The following is a 24026-nucleotide window of genomic DNA, read 5'->3' on the forward strand; positions in this document are numbered from 1 at the left end:
ATGTAGAATAGATTATCTTAATTTAGGTCAAATGTTCATAGGGGTATTCTTGTCTTAAACTTATTATTAACAAGGATATTTTTGTCTATGAAAATTGCAATCCTAGGGCCGAAAATCGAGTACCGGGGGGAGGTGAGTTTGCTCAGTCCCACCTACGTGGTATTGGCCAAGCCCACGTCATTCTCAATCTCATGTACCAAATAGCACTAATTAGCATAGTTCCTGACCCAGTCCCAATCCCAATCCCAATCCCAACCCTTTTGTACAACGTGCCAAACAGCACCTTAGTTTCCATGTTGGTTATAAAAAACTCAATGTGAAAACTTTATTTTAAAAAAAATTCAAAGAAAAGAAACAAGATTCTTTACGTCAATTCCGAGTAAGCTAACGTAGATTGTTCATTCTACCTCAGTTAAAGATGTAACTATTGTAGAAATACTGAATTATTATAAAAATGTCACAGCATCTTTTTGTATCATTTTTTTTGTATGACTGACATATATAAGCAATGTAAATAGTGGTTTTTGTATGGTAGAATACCATAAACTACACTCCTGTCGAATAAAAGCTCAACCAATACCAATAAGGATTGAGTCTAGTGGAAGGGATTAGTCTCTTACAACGTGATAAACTAGGATTCAAATTCTTGTTGGGAGAGGTGACCACATTTACCCTATGTTTGGATGGAGAGAAAATGGGAGAGGAAAGAAATGAAGGAGGAAAATGGGAGAAGAAATGAGTTTTTCTATGTTTGGATGACGGGAGAAAAGTGAGCGGAAAGAAAAATAGGGGAGAAAATGGGATGTGATACCTACTTTATTTTCTCTCCACATACGAAGAGAAAATGAGAAGAAGACTCATGTTCCCCATATGCCTTCCTCAGACATAATACAATAATATCACATTCCACCTTTAATGCAAGTTTTTCTTTTTAATTTTACTTATGACTACTCATAATTCAACAAAATTATCTCATTATATTGTGGCCAAATCAAAAGCTACACATGAACTCCATTCTTTCACATTCAATGAACAATGCAGGAAATTCGTGCAAATTAATACACACACATATAATTTCTTCATCTCTTTCAACTTTTATATTAAATTTTTACTATTTATTAATAATCTTAAATAACACGTAATATATTTATATCATTTTATTATGTTTGATTTTAAAAAAATTATCCACTTTTTTTTAAAATTTTCACCTTTAAAAAGAATTTTTTAACTAAATTATTTGGTTTTTCCAATATAATCACATGGTAATATTTTTTATCAAATGATTTGATTTTAAATTATTTAATGATATGAACACTAATATGATTTTTTTATTATGATATTTAATTTAATTTATAACATGATATATTTGATATAAGAATAAGAGTATTTTAGTCATTCATATAGAAGAATAAGAAGATAACATTTTCTCTCCAGTTTTCTCTTCTCTTGTTTTCTCTCCTTCTATTTTCTTTCCTCCGAATTTTTCTTTCTATCCAAACAAAGCATTAGTGTTTGATAGTGCATAAAATAGGATTGTCTCCAATAAGAGAATACATGTGCTTAACAAAAACAAAAAAGAGGGCTCAACCTGTACAAATCTTTAGAATTTTGTTGGCCCACCTTTGGTACTCTTGAATATTTCGATAATTCTATCCAAAAAGAAAGTAACAAAACAACCTATGAAGAATTAAAGTAATTAAGAGCATTTTTTATCCATGCAAAATAGTTGGGGCGGAAAATGAAAGTCCCTTCCGTTACAACTTACAAGGCGTCTAAATGAATGCATTTCAGAAGGTCAAAATCACATCAAGATGCCGAATAGGAGAGTCTTCCTTCGCGGCCGAACTTCATTCAAGACTGCTTTCGGTACAATAAGTGTAATATCATGATTAAAAAAAGAAGAAAAAATTCCTAAAACCGATACCTCTCTTGAATTTTAAAATTTCAAATCAGTATTATTTTCAAAACTTTAATAACATTAATTACATTTGAAAAGTAAATGACAACGTATTTTTATAGTTATTTCTAATTTAAAGTTTTAAAATTTAAGAAGTATTTTTTTGGAATTAAAAAAATCAAAGCATCCTCTACTTGTAGTGTTCCCGGAATTTACTCTCATCAATATTCACTCTTTCAATTTTCCGTGTGTTAATGATGAAATCCCACCTTGACCATTTTTACCCAAAAAATCATAGTCGCTGGCGGTGGCCGGCAGTTGATGCTAGCTAGATCTTTGGCAGCCGCAGCAAACAGCCAATGCTGAAACTCCAAGGGGCTATTGATACAAGTGATGAAGCAGGCATCCAGTGTTGGAGCGCTGGCGGCTAGGTTGCCGACGGATGGTTAGAGTTTTTTTTTTTTTTTTTCCCTGAAGAAGCAAAATATTGTAAATTGGTATAATTTTTTGTTGTTGATGTTTTTGAACTTCAAATGGTATTTTGTGAAATTTTAATTTCCCTATATGCTATGCATATGATAGATTTTTTTTTTTGGTAATAGACCATGGTTTTTCAATTTTTTTTTTCAGTTTGATGTAGCTTTCAAAGGAACCTTCGTGTTATATCTGCAAGACATCACAGCCCATGGTTTGAAAAGCGGACCAGTAATGGAAAACACATTACTATTAAAGCCCAGACCAAACACAGAATAGCCGCATATCCTGCCACTTGTGCCGGCAACTAATTTTCTTGTCATATTTTTTTTTATATATTTTTTATTTTCTTGTCATTTTAAAACTGCAAGCTCCTGTGAGAAATTATCTTTGATATATATTACTCTTCCGGTTCTTAATATAAGACCTATTTAAATAATTTGATTAGATTAAAGAAGTTAGTTAATTATAAAAAATAGACATGTATTTCCTAAAACACCATAATTATCTTCTTAATATCCTCTCTCCATCTTCTACTTGATTATGGTTGAGAGAGTATCTATATAGGTAATTTAGAAAAAATTGATAAATATGAGAAATCTTTCTGATATTTAGGACCAAATTAACTCAACAATTAGGTCTTATATTAAGAACCGGAGGAGTATAATAAAATAAAGTACAATTATGCACTTGTGATCATGCTTCTCAATTAGTTTCACACTTTGGGGGAAAAAGTCTATTGACGTACAAACTATAGTTATAAAATGAGTCCCACTGGAGAAGTACTCACATTTAATACTTGATATTGTATCGAATAGGATTACCTGTAATAGAAAGATACATATGCATTTAAAAAAATAGTTATAAAATGAGTGAGTTCCTTAATTTTTACAAAAGCCCAAAATCAGCTGTATCATCACGGCAATACAGCTTCTTGATAACTGTAATATATACTTCTTAAACTGCTACTCCTCCAGTTCTTAATATAAGATACATTTAACTAATTTGATTATATTAAGAAAGTTAGGTAAGTTAGTTAATTATAAGAAATATAACGCGTTTTTTCTAAAATACCATAATCATCTTTCTTAAAACCCCCTATTCCTCTTCTACTTGATTATGGTTAAAGGAGTATCTATAGGGTTAATGTAGAGAAAACTGATAAATATAAGAAATGGATCTTATATTTAGGACCAAAACCAACTTAATAATTGGATCCTATATTAAGGACGGAGGAGTATTATGCAGTTATAATCATGGAATATACTTCTAAATCTCAATCTAAGCAAATTATATTTCATCATTTTACTTTCACTTTTTCTATTTTGTATTATATGGCAATTTACCTGTCGCTTAATCAATATTCACATATATCAAATCTAATTAATTAACAGACTATGTGAGTATAGAGACAGCCACATATAATGAAGAAAGCAATAGGTAACCAAGGGGGAAAAAAACTATATCAAATAAAATTATAAGAACTCGCAAGTTAATTTTCCCAATAAATAAATAAAGTAGCATCGCAAAGTCAAGAGAGAAGCTTCCTTGATGAAACGTAGCCCCACACGCATAGCGTAAACTTTTGACTTCAAATTTTCTGCAACTCTTGTAGCTGGAAGCAAACTTTTGCCTTTCTACTGTTTTTTTTTTTTTTTTAATGCAGAAACTCAAATCTTAACTTTGATCATATATCTCTCAAAGTTTCTTCCCGAGCTTCCATGGCATATTCATCATCATCATCATCCTTCAACATAACTCCTCCTCCTCCATTATTCCCAAAAATCTCAGTCGAAAACTACGACGTATTCCTCAGCTTCAGAGGCGAGGACACACGCTATAGCTTCACGAGCCATCTTCACGCAGCACTGAGCAGGCTGAAAGTGAGGACCTACATCGACTACGAGCTCGAGCGTGGCGACGAGATATCGCCGGCGCTGATAAAAGCCATCGAAGAAGCCAAGGTTTCCGTTGTAGTTCTGTCTCAGAACTATGCTTCTTCAAGGTGGTGTTTAGATGAACTAGTTAAGATAATGGAGTGTAAGAGAACCAAAGGACAGATCGTGGTTCCCATCTTCTAGCACATAGAACCGACACACGTTAGACATCAGACCGGAAGCTATGCCGATGCTTTCGCTTGCCATGATCGCCGTTTCATGGCCACTGACCCTAACAAGGTCCTGAGATGGAGGCTCGCTCTTTCTGAAGCAGCCAACCTTTCTGGCTGGGATTGCTTGGTCACTAGGTTTGTGCGTATATCTATATTTCTATTTTTTTTTTTTAAGTTAGAGTATTTTAGTCACTTTGAAGTTGAAGTTAAAACTAATCTCTATGGGGTTGAAAGCATTAAGATTAAAATTCTTCTAACAAGTATACTTCCTAAATTCGAACGGGTGTCCTTACCAGAGGTCAGAACGTTTAGTATCTCAATTAACAGCTTGCTTAGCTCCCTCTCTCCTATATTGCCCCCACTTCCCTCATGTTTTTCTTGTTTTTTTTTTTTAATCACTAAATTTTATCTAAAATAATAAAATTTTATGTAACAAAAAAAACAGTACAATTATGATTTTTTTTACGATTTTTTTTTAAAAAACTCTTAAATTGTGTAATTTAGATACAATTTTTTTAAAATTCATAAAAAGTTTAAAACTACATCATTTGTTTCTCATAAGATAAACACCCCAAATCCTTATGTATGTATCTACTACCTCTTGTCCTAATTATAAGATCTTATTTGATCCTAATTATAATATTTTGTTTATAGTCTACATAAATGAGAATTAAGACCAGAGGTAGTATTTGTTTATGTATTTATGAGATATCCTTAATCTTGAACTTTGTAGGATGGAGTCGGAGCTAGTTGAGAGGATCGCCATTGATGTGTTGCAGAAGCTTGACTCAATTAACAATGGCGGGATTGAGAGCAGGATAGCAACCTACAAGCAGATGGCACAGGCGAAGCTGGAGAAGTGTCTGAGGACTGGCAATTTGAACGACATGGAAGATCTAACAGAGACCCTGCAACAACTGGCCAATCTGAAACTGGACAAGGCCCTTAGAACCGACGATGATAAGGATTGGGAAGAACTGGACGTGACGAACCAGAGGATTTTGCAGCTGAAACAGCAGAAGTTGATTCGCTCTGGTAATCCCAAGGCCTTGGAAGATTACACTGCCACTCAACACCAAATTGCTCAGATTAATGCAGAGAGAGAGAATCGTAGGCGTGGGATCTACCGAGGGATTTAACCCCAGAAAAATTTCATTATTATTATTGTTCTTATTCTTCATTTTGGTGAAAGGTTTGGTAGTAATAAATTTGAATGTGTAATGATCAGTTTCATGATCCTGTTTCTTTAATTAGAAGCAGAAATTTAATATCTTTGGTTTAATAAGATGCATATCTCTTCACTTTGTGTAAGTTTGTGTACATAGTTGACTACACGAGGGCAAAAGGGCATTTTTGCGAGGTTTGAAAAATGGACCCCCCCCCCAATCCGTGGCTTGGGTGAAGGGGTTCAACACGCTCACTAAGGGAGCGGATTTGACTCTCATTGAGGGAGCGGATTTGACTCTGGAGCATGTTGTAACATTGGAAGAAGCATCCCAAAGCTAAGTGAAGCGGGAATCCAAGGAGGCGAGGGTAGAACCAGCCTGTGAATTAAGGTTATGTTTGTTAAGAAGCATTGAAAATTCAGGATATAATTAGATTTGGGATTAAAAAATCTATTAAAAGAGTGCTTACATAAAAGATTGCTTGTTATATAAGATTAGCCAAACCCATATATTAATATTAAATATTATTTTAATGATTTTTTCTGATTACAATTTCAATCCCTATCCTTATTTTCAATGCCTCCTACCAAGCGGGACATAAAAGTTAGGCGCCCCAATGCCTTTAGATTGTGGGTGAACCCGATTCCTTCCTAAAATTTCTCTCACAAAAAAAAAAAAGAATTTTTATATCGGTTTTGTAATTAATACAATGGGCATAGAAAGTCTTTCCAAACCCACTTTAGCGAAAAAATTTAGATTATTTGTACTTAATCAGTGTGAAAAAAGTAAAGGAAAAAATTATTTACTTTCTACGTACATAGATTATCATGTGCAACTGACATTAAAATTATGACTTAGCAATGAGGGTTAAGTCTAATGAAAAGAACTAGTCTCTCATAACATAACAAACTAAGATTTAAATTCATGCTGGGAGATGTACTCATATTCAGTGTTCGATAGTGTCTCAAATAAAATTACTTTTTATAAAAAGATACCTATGCATAGCAGAAAAAATATGACTTTTCTGCACCGGTTAAACAGTTGGAATAAGAAAAAAAGTCCATTTTCTATGCTTGTTAATTGATGTATAAAGTTTATGTTTTCTTTTTTAATATTTACTGCACAAGAGATGCAGCCAGCTAGCCAGCAGTTAAACCTCGATTCCACAAGTGTACAATTCAATTAACATTAACTCAATTACTACAAGGAAGAAAATAACAAATATGTATGTATATATACTCTAACTAGAAATTATAAATTATGAAGTAAAATATGCATTTTGATTGAAGACTATTAAGTGTTAATGGATATGTTCCCCTTTTTTACCATATATGTCACTTTTATTTAAATGTGCTCTTTTTATTATTATGGTTTGCTTTTTTATTTGAAGTGTATGTATTTGAAATATATTAATTTCTTTATGGCTGATAACTGATTCAACCATGAATCCATGACCCGACCATTGAATTATAAAATCAGTGTTTCGGCAAATTGGATGATATTGATTAATAACATAATATTATTATAATTTCCTTTAATAATTTTTTTCACTATTATATATACACCGACCATGATTTTAAAAAAAAAACACATATAATACCAGTCAAAATTTGTGATCTTTAATATATCGATTCATACTAACTTAACGGGGCATTTTTCACGCTAAGATTTCACGCAACTCAAATTGAAATCTGAACAAAAATTATTGCCGACAAAATTTAAAACTGTGAATGCCAGTTTGAATGTATGAACATATTGGAATATGGGTCTTTCAATTATTGCACATTAATTGTGACCAAAAGTGAAGGGAAAAATATAAATCAAAGTGTAACAGAAAATATTAATAGTCCTATTTATAAGTCACTTTCAACATGTTTCACACAAATTAAGAAAAACTTTAAACTTCATTAACTCATTTAAAATTGAACCACTTCCCAATGTTATCCTAATTTAATATACATTATACCTCATGTAAACAAAGTCAACACAATAATAAATGAAAGGTAAAATTATACATTCATACAAAAAAGTTATTTTAATGTCCTATAAATAAGAATAAAAAATATTTTCTCTTCCTGTCTTATGAATAGGATTAGACGAGTATGTTTGAATATGACGCTGCCTTCTGATCCTTTCTTATGCATCAATTATTTTCAGTCAGTTTTTTGTACATATTTCGAGAAGTATGGGGCGGGTGGGAACAATAATTAATCAACATACACAGAGATATGAACTTTTTTAATTTTTTGTCAATTTTTTATAATAAAAAAATGGGAATTGGGAAAACTTAAAATCCGACTCTCACGCCGCGTCTAAATCAAAAAGTCAACATGAATCAGAAAGTCAATATACTCATGCTGCCATTGCCATGACCAGTATGGGAGTTTCTTGTACGCTGTGGAACCTATAATATTCATGACAGCTTTTTGGTGAGCTCCTAGAATTAAAACAATGATTTTATATTTCTGATCGGATCTTTTTACTTATTTTTGGTTTCCATATATATATATATATATATATGATCAATAAATATAATTAAATACAAAGTTATATGTTATCTACTTTTATTCAAATAATATATTATTTATGATACTAAATTTATTTTTACACCAAAAAATATGATAATTTTCCTAAACTATAAAAATGAAAAAACCTCTCCGCCAAAAAATCCTCTTTTTGTTGATAATATTTTAATTATAGATTTTATTATTATTATTATTATAATAAATACTTCACGACTAATCAAGTCAAAGGTTAAACAGCATATCATCGGTGCTATTTACACCAGAAAGAGAAGGGGGGCCGGCATTAACATGTGAGCTTGGATTTTTTATTTTTTGGTTTCCATACACACAGTTTTCTTCTTAACAGAAGTAATCTTGGTTGAGTCATTATCAGATCCTAAGTGTGAATAACTCTCCCAACAAAAATTTAAACATTAATCTGTCATATTGTGAGGAATTAACCTATTTCATTAAACTCAATCTCTATCGGTAGATGTGAGTTGGGTTGGCTAATTTGGGTGTTTACATGGCCCATAAGCCTATCTATTTTATAGCAATATTATCAATGCTAAATATATAAACTAATTTTCAGAGGGTTATTTTAGTTTTAAATATAGCATCACAATTCATTTTGTCCTTTAAATTTTTTTTTTTTTCAAGTTATTCCTATCAATTGCAAAGAAGGATTTCCATATGAGATCGTTTCCATTATAAATAATTAAAAAGTATCCTAAAAAATCAATGCAAATTTTTTTTTTAAATAATTAATTTAGTTATTTGACTTAATCTAAGAAAATTAGCTATCTAGCTCCCACCAAAAGATAAATGAAAGAATACACGTAGTACGGATGCAGAGATATGTCCAATCGTATGATGCGGAACATCGTCTCCCTACTTCTCAGGTCAACCAAATCATCATTCTTCTCCATCAAAGCACAAGAATCCACACCCTATTACTATCCACGAAATTTCCTCTCTCTTTCTCTCTCTTCACATCTTTTTATATCTACATGTTTTGAATTTCGTAGCTCATTAACCCAACTAAATGGAGTACTGGTCATTCTCTAAGCCTTCTTTTTCCTCTTCCTCTGCCTCTCCTCCTGATCCTGCCGCTCCTCCTTCTTCTCCTTCTCATGTGTTCCTCAGCTTCAGAGGCGACGACATAGGCAACAGTTTTGCTGGCCATCTTCAAGCTGCTTTAACCAGGAAGAACATTAAAATCTGTGCCCAGAAAGCCATTGAGGAAGCCAAGCTTTCTGTGGTCATTTTCTCTCAGAACTACGCTTCTTCCCAAGAGTGTTTGGACCAACTTGGGAAGATCTTGGAGTGCAGGTTAAAACATGGCCAAATTATAGTGCCTGTTTTCTACCATGTAGATCCGTCTCATGTGCAAAACCAGACTGGGTGTTTTGCTGATGCTTTTGTCCACCACGAGAAGGAGCTTAAGGAATCGTCGCTGAGCAAGGTCCAACATTGGAGGTTTGCTTTGGCTGCTATAGCCAAGATCTCTGGCTGGGAATGTTCATCTAACAGGTATTTATACTTAAGTCGTAGTTCAACATTAGCAATTCAATCACTAAAAAGTATCACAGCATGGAACGACAAAATATTGATACAGGAAATGACAATAGATGTATGCTTACTTGGTGGACTTTTTAATTACTACGTCGCTTATGTGGGATTGCACAATAATTTTCTTCTATTCAACAATGTTTTTATATAATTGTTTGATATTAAACAAAATAAAGTCAAAATTTAAATATTGTCAAACCAAATTGAGCCGTACATAACTTTTTCTCATCACCATTTGAATTTTAGAAATTGAATGCTTTTTACATCTCTCATTATTGGTTATTCACCACAAATTTTAATTATTATTCTCTTATATATTCCTATTATAGGACAGCATTTTGAAGAATTAGTTGTTCATATTTATAAGACAAATTATAAAATTTGAGAAGTAATTAATAATTTGTTATTAAATAAGCCTCTATTAAATGCAAGAAAAGACCTGCTCATGTTCCAATATAAAAGCAGTACAGGTTAACAGAATACTAAACTTTTTTTTTTTTAAAGGATTGGTTAACCTGGAACAACTCTTACTATTGATCCAAACGCTCAGTGGTACAAAATACTAAGCTTTAAATTAATGCAAAATGGAAAAATGAAAATAAATTCAACACATTAATTAATTAAACTACTTTGATATGAGAATTAAGTACTTTTGTTATATGAATTATAATTTATAAGTGATTGATGAGGTTTAAATTGATGGAAATTAAATTAGGTCAGAAGCAGAATTGGTAGAGAAAATAGCTGAAGATGTGTCACAGAAGCTGAAAGCGATGCATATAGGTGGGTTGGAAGAGAAGATCGAAATGCTGAAGCAAACGGCGCAAGCGAAACTAGAGAGGTCTTTAAGTACAGGGACACCAAACGACATGCAGGATCTGAGCAAAACGCTAGAAGAGCTCGCTGATCTAAAACTTCAGAAGGCTCCGCGTACAGATGACCAAAACGACTGGGAGGAACTCAATACGACAAATCAACGCCTTCTGGGATTGAAAGAACAAATCTTCATTCGTGGATGTCATCCAAAGGCCAGCGAGGATTTCAGAGCCACACAACATCGAATTTCGCAGATCATAAATGAGCAAGAAAACCGTAGGCGCGGCTTGTATCGTGGAGTATGAAATTTTAAAAAAATAAATAATACTCCTCCTGTCCTTAATATAGGACCCAATTCTTAAGTTAATTTTGGTCCTAAATATAAGACCCATTTCTCATATTTATCAATCTTCTCTAAATTACCCCTATGAATACTTCCTCAACCATAATTAAGTAGAAAAGGGAAAGGGGGTATTAAGAAAGATGATTATGGTGTTTTAGGAAAAATGTGTCACTTTTTTTATAATTAACTAATTTACCTAACTTCCTTAATCTAATCAAATTAGTTAAATGGGTCTTATATTAAGGACCGGAGGAGTATATATAACTTGTCATTTAAATTATATATATACTATTAATTATTCATCGTCTTTCTGAGAATTTGTAATGCGATATGTTTCCTTCCTAAACTTTGTCTTGCGCGTTACTTGTCTTGGACAAGTTGGAATTTCCCTCAAAATCACATCAAGATATAGATGCTGTATAGACGGGTCGTCCTTTGCGGCCGAACTTGATTCATTCAAGACTGTTTTTGGAAGTTAGTTCAGTAAGTGTAGTATCATGATCAAAGAAACAAGCATTCTCCACTACTAGCGTTCTATGAAATTTCCTATCGTCAATTTTTACTCCCTCAAGTTTTCATGTCTCTATTATATACGTACTTCTCGGCCTCCTTGCTGGTTGGAGTATTATATTTTAATTTTAAATATAATACATTAATTTACTTTGCCCCTATATTTATTACCTCCAATTCTTAATATAAGTGTAATATCATGATCCAAAAAACAGGCATTCTTTTTTTATTCTTATTACACAAAACAGGCATTCTCCACTAGTAGTGTTCTATGAAATTTCCCATCGTCAATTTTTACTCCCTTAATTTTTCATGTCTCTATTATATGCGTACTCCTCGGCCTTGCTACTAGTTGGAGTATTACATTTTAATTTTAAATATAATACTACTTTCAGTACTTAACATAAGACCTTGTTTGACTTTTATTTTTATCCTAAATATAAGACTCCAATCCACTTTGTCTCTCATATTTATACTTTTTTTTAAGGTAGTCTTTCTAACAATGGTAGTTCTAGCCAATATACTTGATTAGTTAGAATATTTTAGAAAAAATAATACTAATTTATTACAAATAACTAACTTAACTTATCTCTTTAATCTCTTCAAACTAGTCAACTAGCTCTTATAATTAAAACCGGAGGTAGTACATCAATTTATTTTATCTCTCATATTTATTACCTCAAGTCTTTAACATAAAAGTTAGTTTAACACTTAATTTAGTTCTAAATATAATACCCTAATTCACTTTATCTCTCATATTTATTCTTTTTTTTTTCAAAATAGTCTTTATAACAATTGTATAGATTAAAAGTTCTATCAAATAGTAGTTATAACTCTTATATTAAAGATCGGAGGTAATATTATTTTTTTCAATCTAATTTATCTAATTTACAAATTGATATATAATTCAATGTTACATAGAATTATATTATAGAGATCAAGACACATTAGGTTACAAGCAGCATCAAATCCACAATCTCCCATGCCACTAGGTTAATACCTTTAGCATTTTTATCTAATTTCTAATATGGTTTTTTTTTTCTCCTTTCAATTAGATCCTTAAAATTTTCTCAATTATAGACATTAATTCTTACTCCTTCCGTCCCTTATTATAAAACCCACTTAACTATTTAACTATATTATGTGGTTTAAGAAAACTATTAAAATTAGTTAAAATAATAAATACGTTGAAAATGGAAAAAAGATAATGAGAGGGTATATTGATTAAAGGTAAAGTGGGATAAAAATGCATTTGATTTTTAGACAAACCCAAAAAAAAAAAAAATTTATAAAAAAGAATAAACCAATTTAAAAAATTAGATCTTACTGCCTCCGATCCTTAATATAAGACCTCGTTGACTTTTATTTTTGTCCTAAATATAAAATCCTAATTTATTTTGTCCTCATATTTATGCTTTTTTTTTTCCAAAATAGTCCTTCTACCAATGGTAGCCCTAATTAATACACTTGATTAGTAAAAATATTTTAGAAAAGATAATACATATTTATTACAAATAACTAACTTAACTTCTTTTCTTAATTTCCTTAAATTAATTAACTAGCTTTTATAATTAGAACCAGAGCTAGTATAATAACAAATTGAGGAAGTATTTGTTAAGAAGAACATATTAGAATGGGTTTTAAGTGTGATATCTATATCTAGAGAGAAATAGATTTAACAATGGGCCTTTCTAATTTAAAAAAAAAAAAAAAAACCCACCACGACGTAGGCCTCTCTGCTCATATGGACTGCATAATAAAAGAATATCGGAAGAACCGAGACATATTCCCAATGGGAAACAACCAACAAGCCCCAACTAAGGCTTGATCGAAAATGCTACCGACAAAGTTCATATTTCGTAATTAAACAAAAAAAAAAAAAAAAAAGGATTCGACTCTCTAATTTAAAAAGGTTTTATATACAACTCAGACAGATATAAATATTAAAAAAAAAAACAGAAATTTTCCAAACCACTGACTCCCCAGCACCAATGAGGCATTTTAGAACTAGACCCTATAGATGAGCCTTAACAAAAATCCAGCATCCAAATATTTACGTATATAATGTGATGTATTGAAATTACGACCCCTGTTACCAAGGTATCTCCATTGAAGCGGCTTTGCAACACATAGTCCAAAATGCTTCCACAAAGACTCTGAATCGGCTTGGATTAGTATGTACATAGCTGTTTGGATTTGAATAGATTCAAAATTGCAATAACTTGGGCGTCTCACAGCAAACCTTGTTGCTCGAATTCTCGTGCCACTGAAACACCATATCAACAAGAACAAAATGCTGAGGCAACAGAGATACCTTGAAGATATAAACCCCACCAGAATGAAAAATAGGCAACATACGGAATCAACTTGATACGTGCTATTTGCATGCCACCAAACAGAGAGGATTACCAGAATACCAGTTTACCAACAGTAAGTTTCGTCTCCATTTTAAATTTAACATTCCGCCTCTAGTGAAGTCTTTATTTTAAGGGTTTGGATCTATTGGTTTTGTGGAATGTATGATGAGAAGAAAGAAAGAAATTAGGGCTTCAAGGGTCTGCTTAGTGGATTTCACTCTAACTGAGATTTTACAGATATTGCTAAATCTACTCTTCAATCTTCACTTAAATATTCAAGTTTTTGAATTGAATTTCATATTAAGCATGAAGATAACAATTGAGTTTTACTCCGTTTTACTAGCACTCTGAAGTTCAATATTAAATGCATCAAGTCGATGTGTTGGATAGCACATTCAAATTGAAAATCATCCTAAACAAAGTCTAAATAAAATATTGAAGAAAGAGAAATCCCATACCAAATAGTGTAGAGTTCAATCCTTGTCAATAATCTCTTTTAAATCGTTAAACAATTAACTGATTAAATTATCAGCATGATCCAATTCTTTAACTTGATTTTATAGAGATGATTTGGCTTAATGTCCATGAGATAAATTTGAGGTAACTAACTTGGTAGCAGATCACCTACCACAATCACAAATTAGCAAAACATCTGGAATTGAAAGTCTAACTTTAAGCAAGTTGTATTGAGCATTATAAGCATAACAAAGGGAACTTCAACCATTAATGGTTGTCAAGACATGGATTCAGCAATTACAAGGAAGGAAACTAACCTGTTGAAGCAGGAAGAACCAGAACGACCTGCATTGTGACATTGTTCGGAGGAAGATCCAAGCGAAGAGGATAAAGCTTTCCATTCAAAGGACTACGACAACAGACGATAATTCCCTCAAGCCCCGTCTCTTCCTCAAATTTACGAGTTAATTCTTCCACTCCACTCCCTTTGAAAACCAGAGAATATCCTTGCATTCCTTCATCTTCCACTGAACCATTGTCTTCAGCCACATGATAGTATATGATTCGTCCCTCCGCTTTACTCGGCGAACTCACATTCGAATCACTCGACTGTGAAACAATTTCAAAACCAATCATCACAAAACGGAACTACAAATTTGCAATCATTCTGTCTAGGTAACTCAAAATCAAAGCTTAGATTTAACAGAAAAAATTTAACGGATCGTAATCGCATACCTGTTGCCTGGAAAATTGGAGAGATTTGGTGTAGGGTTCGAAGTCGAGAGAATCGGAATGAGGCAGAGGTGGAGCCGAGGGATTCTGACGAGGAGAAGATTGAACATGGATCTCTACGACATCCACATCCCAGAGGACCCAATCCTGTGTGACGGTTCTATGGGGAATATCGTGGGTCACGGAGTTTCGCCAAGGTGGCAGGCCTCCATTGGCTCTAAGGAAGTTCCCGTACCGGGTCTTGAGCTTGACCCGAGACCCGTCTTTTATAGGTTCCCACTCGACGGACGAATCGAGCCTCCCGGGCTGAGTCTGAAGCACCTTCCGACCGGTTACGCCGAGCAAGAAGGGCTGGTTGGAGGCGGTGAGGTATTTGCCATAACAGCTCCTGAGTCGGATCACGAAGTCGTATCCGGGTACTGTCTCCACAACCCATCGGGCGTTCTTGGATGACCCGTTTCGGTCTTGCGTCACGGACTCCTCGTCTTCCTCCGCCAGCAGGTACTTGTCGTGGTGGCTCCGGAGCCGCACAGCCTTCGCGTTCAGGAAGAAATCCATGCCGCTCATGAACTTTTCGGAATTTTTCTGTAAAACGAACATTGAACTCAAAACGGCCTAATTTGAAAGCTCGGAACTCAATAATTTGAATTGATATATAAGAAGAAAAGCGAGCACTTGGTGGTTACAGAGCTTCTGGTGTGATGTGAGGAAGATGAAAAAATGGATGGTGACACAGGAATCAGTTCCTCAGTGGGTGAAGAAACAGTTTTTTCAGGTTTGATTCTGTTAGCTAAGGGAGGAAAGGCCAACAGAATCTAAAAATACCTGTATCTACAACAGTAATGATGAATCTAATTTAATATAAATGGATACTTTAAAAAAAGCGTGAGAATCTGGATGGAATGAGTATAAGGCTAATAGTGAAGAACGGAGGAGGACTAGAAGGAAGGAAAAGAAGAGAAAGATGGACGTAGAAAGAAGCAAGCTAGTACCAGGTCTAATGCTTCATTGCGAAGAAAAACTACTACTAATATGGAAGATTATTCGTATTAAGACATGGCATGGAAAATCAACCAGCAAGAAAGACAAAGTTTAATGGCGGGTCCAACGTTTCTACAAAAGAAACGTTGTGTTCAGATTATTTACAGAGCAAACTGAAAATTTTATACTCAATCGGTTCATCCTATCTTGTTGAAATTTTTATCTAATACAAACATAGTAAGACATTTCCACAAAAAACAAATTTTACAGACCCAATTTGTGTTACTATCCCCTGCGCAAGTAAAGAGATTAAATTTAATCTTAAATATAAGATTTTTAATTATTTTATCCCCTTTATTTCTCCAAATTATTTGAAAGGATATTTTTAAAAAATCAATGCATATTTTTTATATAAATAGCCAATTTAACTACTTTCTTTTATCTATCTAAAATAATTAAGTAGATATAATTAAACCAATTTATAAAAATTAAAAACACTAAATTAATTAATTATTTGTAAAAAAATGTTTGTTGATTTTCCTAAGATATTCTCTTTAATAATTATTTGCATTTGAATTACGTTTTGTTATAAACTTTGTTACCATATGCACCCAATATAGATAGTTTGGGGAAGAAGCTATAAACTTGATAAACAAAATAAATTAAGATATTATAGTTTACATCAAAATAAACTCCTAACTAACATTTATGGCCTTGTTTGCCATTACAATTAAAATCACTTATAAATATGTTTCACGTAAGTTGAGATAAAACTTTTCTCATATATTTACCTCGTATTCTGTAGACCACCATTAAAAAACTATTTATAAACTATTTTAAATGGGCCATATATCAATCACGTGGTACTTAAAAAGGCAGTTGAGAAATGAAAGACACGTTGTTGTCCAACTTGTGAAGGGAAGCATCGTTCACTGATGACACATCAATAATTGCCGCGTAAAGTCACCAAAGTGATTACTGCAACGTAGACGAAACTCCTTTCTTTTGACTTTTATCACCACACTCACTCCTCACACAACCCCTTTTTTTTTCAAACTAAAACACTCCACACAATTTTAATTTAAAATTTTTTTTGAACCTAATCATCATATGCGTGTGTACATAGTAAGGTCCAAATTTGAAATCTAATACTCTTTAATATACAAATTAGTTAAAGATTCAAATTGGTCATAAATACAAAATTTCAATCTATTTTGTCTCTAATATATTTATTTTCTTTAAATAATCTTTATTCAAATACACATTATTAATAAGGATATTTTAGAAAAAATCACATTCATTTATTACAAATAAATAACATTTATGTATTACAAATAACTAACTTAATTAATTTTTTAATATTTATAAACTAATTATTTAGCTCTTGTATTATTGGGTCATTTATTTTAGGAAAGATAATATTCATATACTACAAGGCAGGTATCTGTTAACGTTTCAGTGGTCTCAAATGTAAGTAATTTTATGGGGTCATTAAATATTAAAAAAATTTCTGTTAGTAATCGCAATATGAGAGAAAAATATAAGATTTATAAGGAAACAAAAGCTGACTACTCTTAAGTAATAAATTTGAAAAAAAAATATAATATTTTGTGACAAATTTAATTAGCTTAATTAATTTTAACTAATTTTATTAGTTTGTGTAAGATAAGCATTCGAAGTGCATTATATTTGAAAACAAAGGAGTAATTTCTACTATTAACAGTAATTGCAAATGAAGGAGATACATACACACACACACATATCAACGCATTGATATAAAATGTAAAATAAGAAAATAATTAAGTTTTGTTTTCTTATCTAGAATTATGAATTTCATAGTTGTTAATAGGTCGTGCGTTTAATAATCTGTGAGAGTGTTAGTGCTGAAAATTTGGTGAGAAGAGTGGAGCAATATAAAAGTCATCCGCCATATGAATTACCCATTCCACTAATCTTAATCACAGAATCACCCACAAGAAAATAATTTATAAAATAAAACTTTGATAATCTTTTTTTTTTTTAATTTGGAAAACTTCGATTGTCTAAAATAGAGATATATTTATAATCTCAGATTAAAAGTTCACCAATCTTAGGAACATATCTATAAATTCAATACATTTATAAAACTTGCAAGAAGTTACACTGTTCATAAAAGAGTAGATCATAGTGTAGCTCTTTAGGTTCTTTGATATTTTATTTTTTTAATTTAATGCATTGACAATTTTTATGGACAAATTGAGAAGTCCTTCTCCTCCATAGTAATTTAATGGGTAGAGTAGCATCCATTATTTTTCAGACATATCTAGTACCCTTATTTATAGTCTATCTAGCACTTTAATTTTATTTGTTCTAGTGCTTCTAGTACCCTAATTCTATTTATAGTGCATTCATCACTCTAAACCATAAATAAAATTATGGTGTTTAATTCTAGAAAATAATATCAATGAATATTGTATGCACTAAAAAAATAACATCATGATGCTAAATATTATTTTAGCCTAATCTAATTAGACTACTATTATAAATTTCAGGATTGAGCTATTTTCTAAAACAAACAATTTTTAAAATTGAGAAATACCAGTATAAACAAAATGAAAAAGTTTTGTTTTTTAGTACTCACATGTCACATGTAAGCTCAAGGATGATTCTCCCAATGAAAAAACCTCAAATTTAATAGTTGCGTAAAATTATTACTACTTCCAATTCTAATTATAAAGTTTTATTTGTAGTATATAAAATAAAATTAAATTAAATTATATACATATCTAATCTTACAAAATTCAACTTTTTGTAGAATTCAGGTGGAATTAGTTATCAACAACTAAAATAAAACTAGTAATAAAAATTAACAAAACCTAGTGATTAAGTGATGATATAAAACAAAAATGATTTCAACAAGTATTAACAATGTAGCGATTCCTAATTCTTTTTTTTCCCCCACAAATGAAAATGTGATTCCTAAATTACTAAATTTATTTACTGTACGCTCCGAAAACAACAAACTTCGGTCCTGTCATGGCTTGGCCTTAATGTTATATGTTGACTTAGAGATTGACCAGTAGATTCAAAGTTCAATGTTTTTTTTAAGCAAGACAAAAAAGGATTCCAAGCTAACGTTCAACTACCGATAGGCCAAACCAGAAAAACAACAAAAATCAATCAATATGAATCAGACCATTTCAATAAATACTGAATCTGAAAAAAAAAATGGGGGAAAAAAAGGCAGGAAAGGAACTTGGAACTCTGGAAGAACAAAATTAACAAGTGATATTTATTATGAAAAAATGTATAAATAATTAGTATTGGTATACACGCACCTGCAACTGGGAATTCTTCATCGGCGACTTAACGGAGATGACGGCCATCGGAGATGGCGGCTCCCAGACGCAGAAACCGTCTGAGACAGACGACGAGAAGGAATCAGAATCCTCAAGCAATTTCACGTTCTCTACATCCCACAGAACCCAATTCTGAGTCGAAGAACTGTACGGATCATCGTGCGTGATCGAGTTCCTCCACGGTGGCGTTCCTCCGTTCGCTCTGAGATACGTCCCGCACCAGCTCCTAAACTTCACCTGAAACCCGTCTCGGATCACCTCCCACTGGTGGGTGAACTCCGAACCCGGCTCCAAATCCGCCTGAACCACTCTGTTTCCGGTCATCCCCAACAAGAACGGAATCGTCGTCGAGGTCAGGTACCGGCCGTTGCAACTCTTCAGCCTCACGAACCGGTCTTTCCCTTCCACCAATTCCACAACCCACTGTGCTTTCCTTGAAGCCCCGTTTCGGCTCTGCCGGACCTCAACCTTGTCGTCGTCAGCGACGAGGTACTTGTCCAGGTGGCTCCGAAGCTTTACGGCTTTGGATTTCTCGAGAAACTCCATCACCGATATGTCGCAGGAGCACAAAGCCAGAAAGAAACTGCAAAACTATAATTCTACGTCTAATACATATATAATATATATAGCACGGAACGTGCCTGAGGAAAGTCCTGAGAGAGAAACTATTCTATTGAGATCGGTGATTGATTTGATGGAGCTCTATATGAGGAGGAAGTTAAGGAGAAACAGAGGTGTGAACTCTAGACTTTTCAACTAGAAAAAGGTTGAACATATCTAAAAGGGTTAGATTGGGTTTCTTTCTTGTTGGTATAGTAGCGAAAATAATATTATATATATAATAAATATATCATGGTGACTACGACCTAAGAGGGTAGGTGGGAAAGTAGACGACGGTACAGTGAGCGTAAGAAAAAGAAAAGAAATTTTCAACGCAGAAGAAGCCTGGAGAAGCCGGGTGTATATTTCTCTTACACTATTTGTAAATCGGAGGAAAAAATATTTTTTATTAATAAATTAAATTTATGTATAAAATTATTATCATTCGAATTTTATAATTATAAAAACAAATAAAATTTATAATTATAAAATAAATCACATAAATATATGTTTAATTTAGAAATTAAAAGAATATTAAAATAAAATTACTATAATAGTTTATTATTTATAAAATATTATGGTTTATAAACTAATGTTAAGTAATATATACTATTTTATGTTTACAGATGAGTGTTATTAGAACTTATAAAATAAAGAATAAAAAAATGCAGGGACGTAATTAACAATAATTGAAAATTGTAAGGATTTGATAAAAAGAAGAATAACTACGAGGACTTAATTCAAAATAGATGAAAATATAAGGATATGATAAAAAAGAAAAAAAAATCATAGGAACCTAATTCAAATTGATTAAAACTATAAAGACTTACAAATTAATCATTTCTATATTTAAATATACTTTTTGTCAATTTATATGGTTTGTTTTGCGCAAATAGAAAAATATTGCATTAGCTTAGCTTTTATTTGAGAATTCAGAACTGTTCATTGAAAATAGTCTTAATTCTTAAATATATTTTGAGAGAACCGTATCATGAAAACAAAGTTACTATTCACTGAGAAGAAGGCAGTAATATTAATAATTAATAAATGAATTCATAAGTTGGAGAATACGGTTTCAAGTCACCATACATTGAAAGGAGACTTAAATGCATTTTGAGAAGGGAAAATGACAAATCGGGACATTGTAGGAGGAATAATCACATTTAAGGACATTGATTTGAAAATAACCGAATATTACTTAGAAATAATGGAATCTTAATTAGAAATTATGAAAGCTCAGTCGAAAATCATTTTTACCTATTACTCCTCCGACCCTTAATATAAAACCCATTTAACTAATTTAATTAAGTTAAAAAAGTTAGGTAAGTTAGTTAATTATAAAAAATATGACACATTTTTTCCTAAAACACCATAATCATCTTTTTTAATACCCTCTTTTCCTCTTCTATTTGATTATAGTTGAGGGAGTATCCATGGAGTAATTTAGAGAAAATTGATAAATATGAGAAATGGGTCTTATATTAGGATCAAAACCAACTCAACAATTGGATCCTATATTAAGGACTAGAGGAGTATTATTCATTGTACAAGATCCTGAAGTTGTCTTTTTTTTTCTGTTAAGAATGGGGTTACACGATTAGGACCAACCAAATAATCCGTTGGTGTTAAATGTAAAATTAGATAAGTAATTTATAGAAATTAAAAAATAATTTATTAAGTTATTTGTAAAAGATTTGGAGAAAAGTCCACAATTAAAAATTTTACTGATGAGAAGTATTTAAATCAAAGTAGTGGTGCTCCGTGCATAAAAAATCCACAAAGTGCTCATACTTGCTGTGTATAAAAAGCTCATCGAATTATTCTTATTAATAAAATTTTTATGGAGATTTTAATTTTCACAAAAATTTTCAAAAAATATGTTGATTTTTCTAAAATAACTTTCTTAATTATTTGTATATATTAAAATTATTCTCATTGATGAAATCTTCATTACTAATTGTAATTCATAGAAATAATTTATTAAAAAAATTATAAGCTTGGATAACAAAATGAACTGAGATTTTATGTTTAAGATAAAAGCAATCACATAGCTTTTACCAAAAAAAAAAAAAAACACACACACACACACATAGCCACCTCTTTATATATATATATATATATATATATATATATATTCAGAAAAGAAGGTTGACAATAAAATACTAATCAAGAATTCTAAATGATGATAAAAATGCTGACTTCTTTTCCAAGCAGAATGCAAACAAGTGTGATTCGCGCACTAGTGCAAAATACCCCTTTTGGCTTCAGTTAAAAATATGCTTTCGCTACTATATTGGAGGTGTAGTAGAAGGCAAAGAAGCGAAAGATAGGACTTATGGTGTCTGTCATAAAGGAACAGAAGCCGTAAGTCGTGACTTACGGCGTCTGTTGCACTGAGCAACAGAAGCCGTAAGTCACGACTTACGGCTTCTGTTGCTCAGTGCATAGACGCCGTAAGTAGTCATTTTTTGAAAAAAAATAGTAATAATAAAACACAAATCCAGTAATTGCCAACTACTCATGAACTAATACAACATTTTTGTCCATACCCAATGTCAGAAGGACTAAAAATGCCAAAGCCAACTTAAATTTCAGCAATTACATAAATTTGTAATAACACATAAATATAAAAGCCAGATACTCTGCCTAATTTGGCTGACATTCTCTTCAAGCTGAAAGTATTGCTATAGGAATGAGAGAAACCCAAAAACAAATCCTCTGCTAGAGAACATTATTTCATATGAGATGTTACCTTTGAAAAACAAAGCTAACAAATAATTTAAAAAAATAACCTTGAAATCTGGAACTGATAAAAGAGTAAACATAGTTGGACTTGTCCAATCAAGGGATCCAATAACAAGCACTAGGACTCACATATAGAAGTGATTAAATGAGTTAGTGAGTGAGTGTGTGTGTGTGTGTGTGTGTGTGTTTGTTACCCTGGCTATGCAAGTAGTAGGCTGGTTGATGCTGAAACATCTGTTATAATGATGATTAAGTGTTGATTTCTAATATGAGAATATTTCCACTTCGTTGATCTAAACAACTCCTCCTTATAGCACATCTTGCTTTTATTCGAGGCTGAATGGAGAACACTCAAATGCTTGTTTTGATGGATACGAATATAAAAAATATCAAAATTACCTATATCCCCAAGAGAATAACCAGACAAAATGGTCTTAATTCAAACACAAATATTTTTGTTAATTCATTCTACTCAATGAGATATACCTCAATCAAACGACTGAAAGATAGTAAAAAAAGTGAATGGATCAGTTTATTTGAAATTCAAGTCTATTAGTTCACATCGTACCTGAATAGTGGACTTGCTGCTTGAAATAGCAAAGAAGGGAGAGGAGGAAATAGAACACAAGAACGAAAAATAAGTACTCTACTGAGATGTCATGATTGAATTTTAAAACTTCAAAAAAGGTTTGAGTTTTCGATATATGAACCTGCCCGTCTACTTAGAAGCCGTGATCTTTCAGAAACTCGATGCCGTCATTTCGATATGTTTTCACAATAAGAAGATTTGAGCTTCTCTTGTTCACTGTCACAGGCCAATAGCCAATATATTTCAATGCGATAACAAGATGAACACAACACTATATAAAAAAAAGAAGGCAAGAATAACTCGGTTACGTCAAAAAGGACTCCACTTCAAATGCTACAAATCTAATGGCATTTCTCTGTGATTAAATCGATTGATTTTGTGCACTTTATAAGCTGAAATCGTGATGGGAAGACAGAGGATATGAAATCTATTGTTTCTCTCGTAGAAAAGACATTTTAAAACTCAAACTCGTTCAATGAACAAATGACTTAAACAGGAAAAAAATTAATAGCGTTAACAAGAATCCTAATTTCCTTGCTAATCAACAAACAAGAGCAGTGAGCATAGAAAAATCTAAGAAGAGGCTTAACAAAAATAACCCTATTTTATTGCATATGGACTTCGGCATTTTTGGCTGTCGCGATGCCTCCTCCAGGGTTCTCCGCTAGGGCTCGTTTCCCCTGCACCATAAGATCAACCTTGACAACAAATCGAACATGGTGGAGAAAATAGAAAAAGAAGAAGATTATTCAACCAACATGCCATCATCACACACCCGCAGAAAGGAGCCACAATAATGAGAACAAACATGAACAAAATGAAAGTGAAAAAGGGTG

At 32.2% G+C, this 24026-nt stretch overlaps 2 protein-coding genes, 1 long non-coding RNA gene and 1 pseudogene across 3 annotated transcripts; 2 read left to right on the plus strand and 2 right to left on the minus strand.

The window, feature by feature from the left end:
- Positions 1-4081: 4081 nt before the first annotated feature.
- On the plus strand, positions 4082-5792 carry LOC114762096 (toll/interleukin-1 receptor-like protein; annotated as a pseudogene).
- Positions 5793-10496: 4704 nt separating this feature from the next.
- Positions 10497-10844, plus strand: LOC114762093 (uncharacterized). Its single transcript, XM_028951556.1, has one exon. The coding sequence runs from the start codon at positions 10497-10499 to the stop codon at positions 10842-10844; it is 348 nt and encodes a 115-aa protein (XP_028807389.1).
- A 2418-nt stretch (positions 10845-13262) lies between these two features.
- LOC114762095 (uncharacterized) lies at positions 13263-19981 on the minus strand. The gene is made up of 4 exons (XM_028951557.1): positions 19236-19981; positions 14941-15522; positions 14523-14814; positions 13263-13658 (listed from the first exon to the last, which is right to left on the minus strand). The coding sequence occupies exons 1-4, from the start codon at positions 19800-19802 to the stop codon at positions 13624-13626; spliced, it is 1476 nt and encodes a 491-aa protein (XP_028807390.1). The 5' UTR covers positions 19803-19981; the 3' UTR covers positions 13263-13623.
- A 2513-nt stretch (positions 19982-22494) lies between these two features.
- Positions 22495-23405, minus strand: LOC114762094 (uncharacterized). Its single transcript, XR_003742220.1, has 2 exons — positions 23312-23405; positions 22495-23185 (listed from the first exon to the last, which is right to left on the minus strand). It is a non-coding gene; the product is annotated as an uncharacterized LOC114762094 (long non-coding RNA).
- Between the last annotated feature and the right edge of the window lie 621 nt (positions 23406-24026).

This window comes from Neltuma alba, unplaced genomic scaffold (genome assembly GCF_004799145.2).
Source record: "Neltuma alba isolate B1F8T4 unplaced genomic scaffold, ASM479914v2 tig00011192_pilon, whole genome shotgun sequence".
NCBI classification, from domain to species: domain Eukaryota; kingdom Viridiplantae; phylum Streptophyta; class Magnoliopsida; order Fabales; family Fabaceae; genus Neltuma; species Neltuma alba.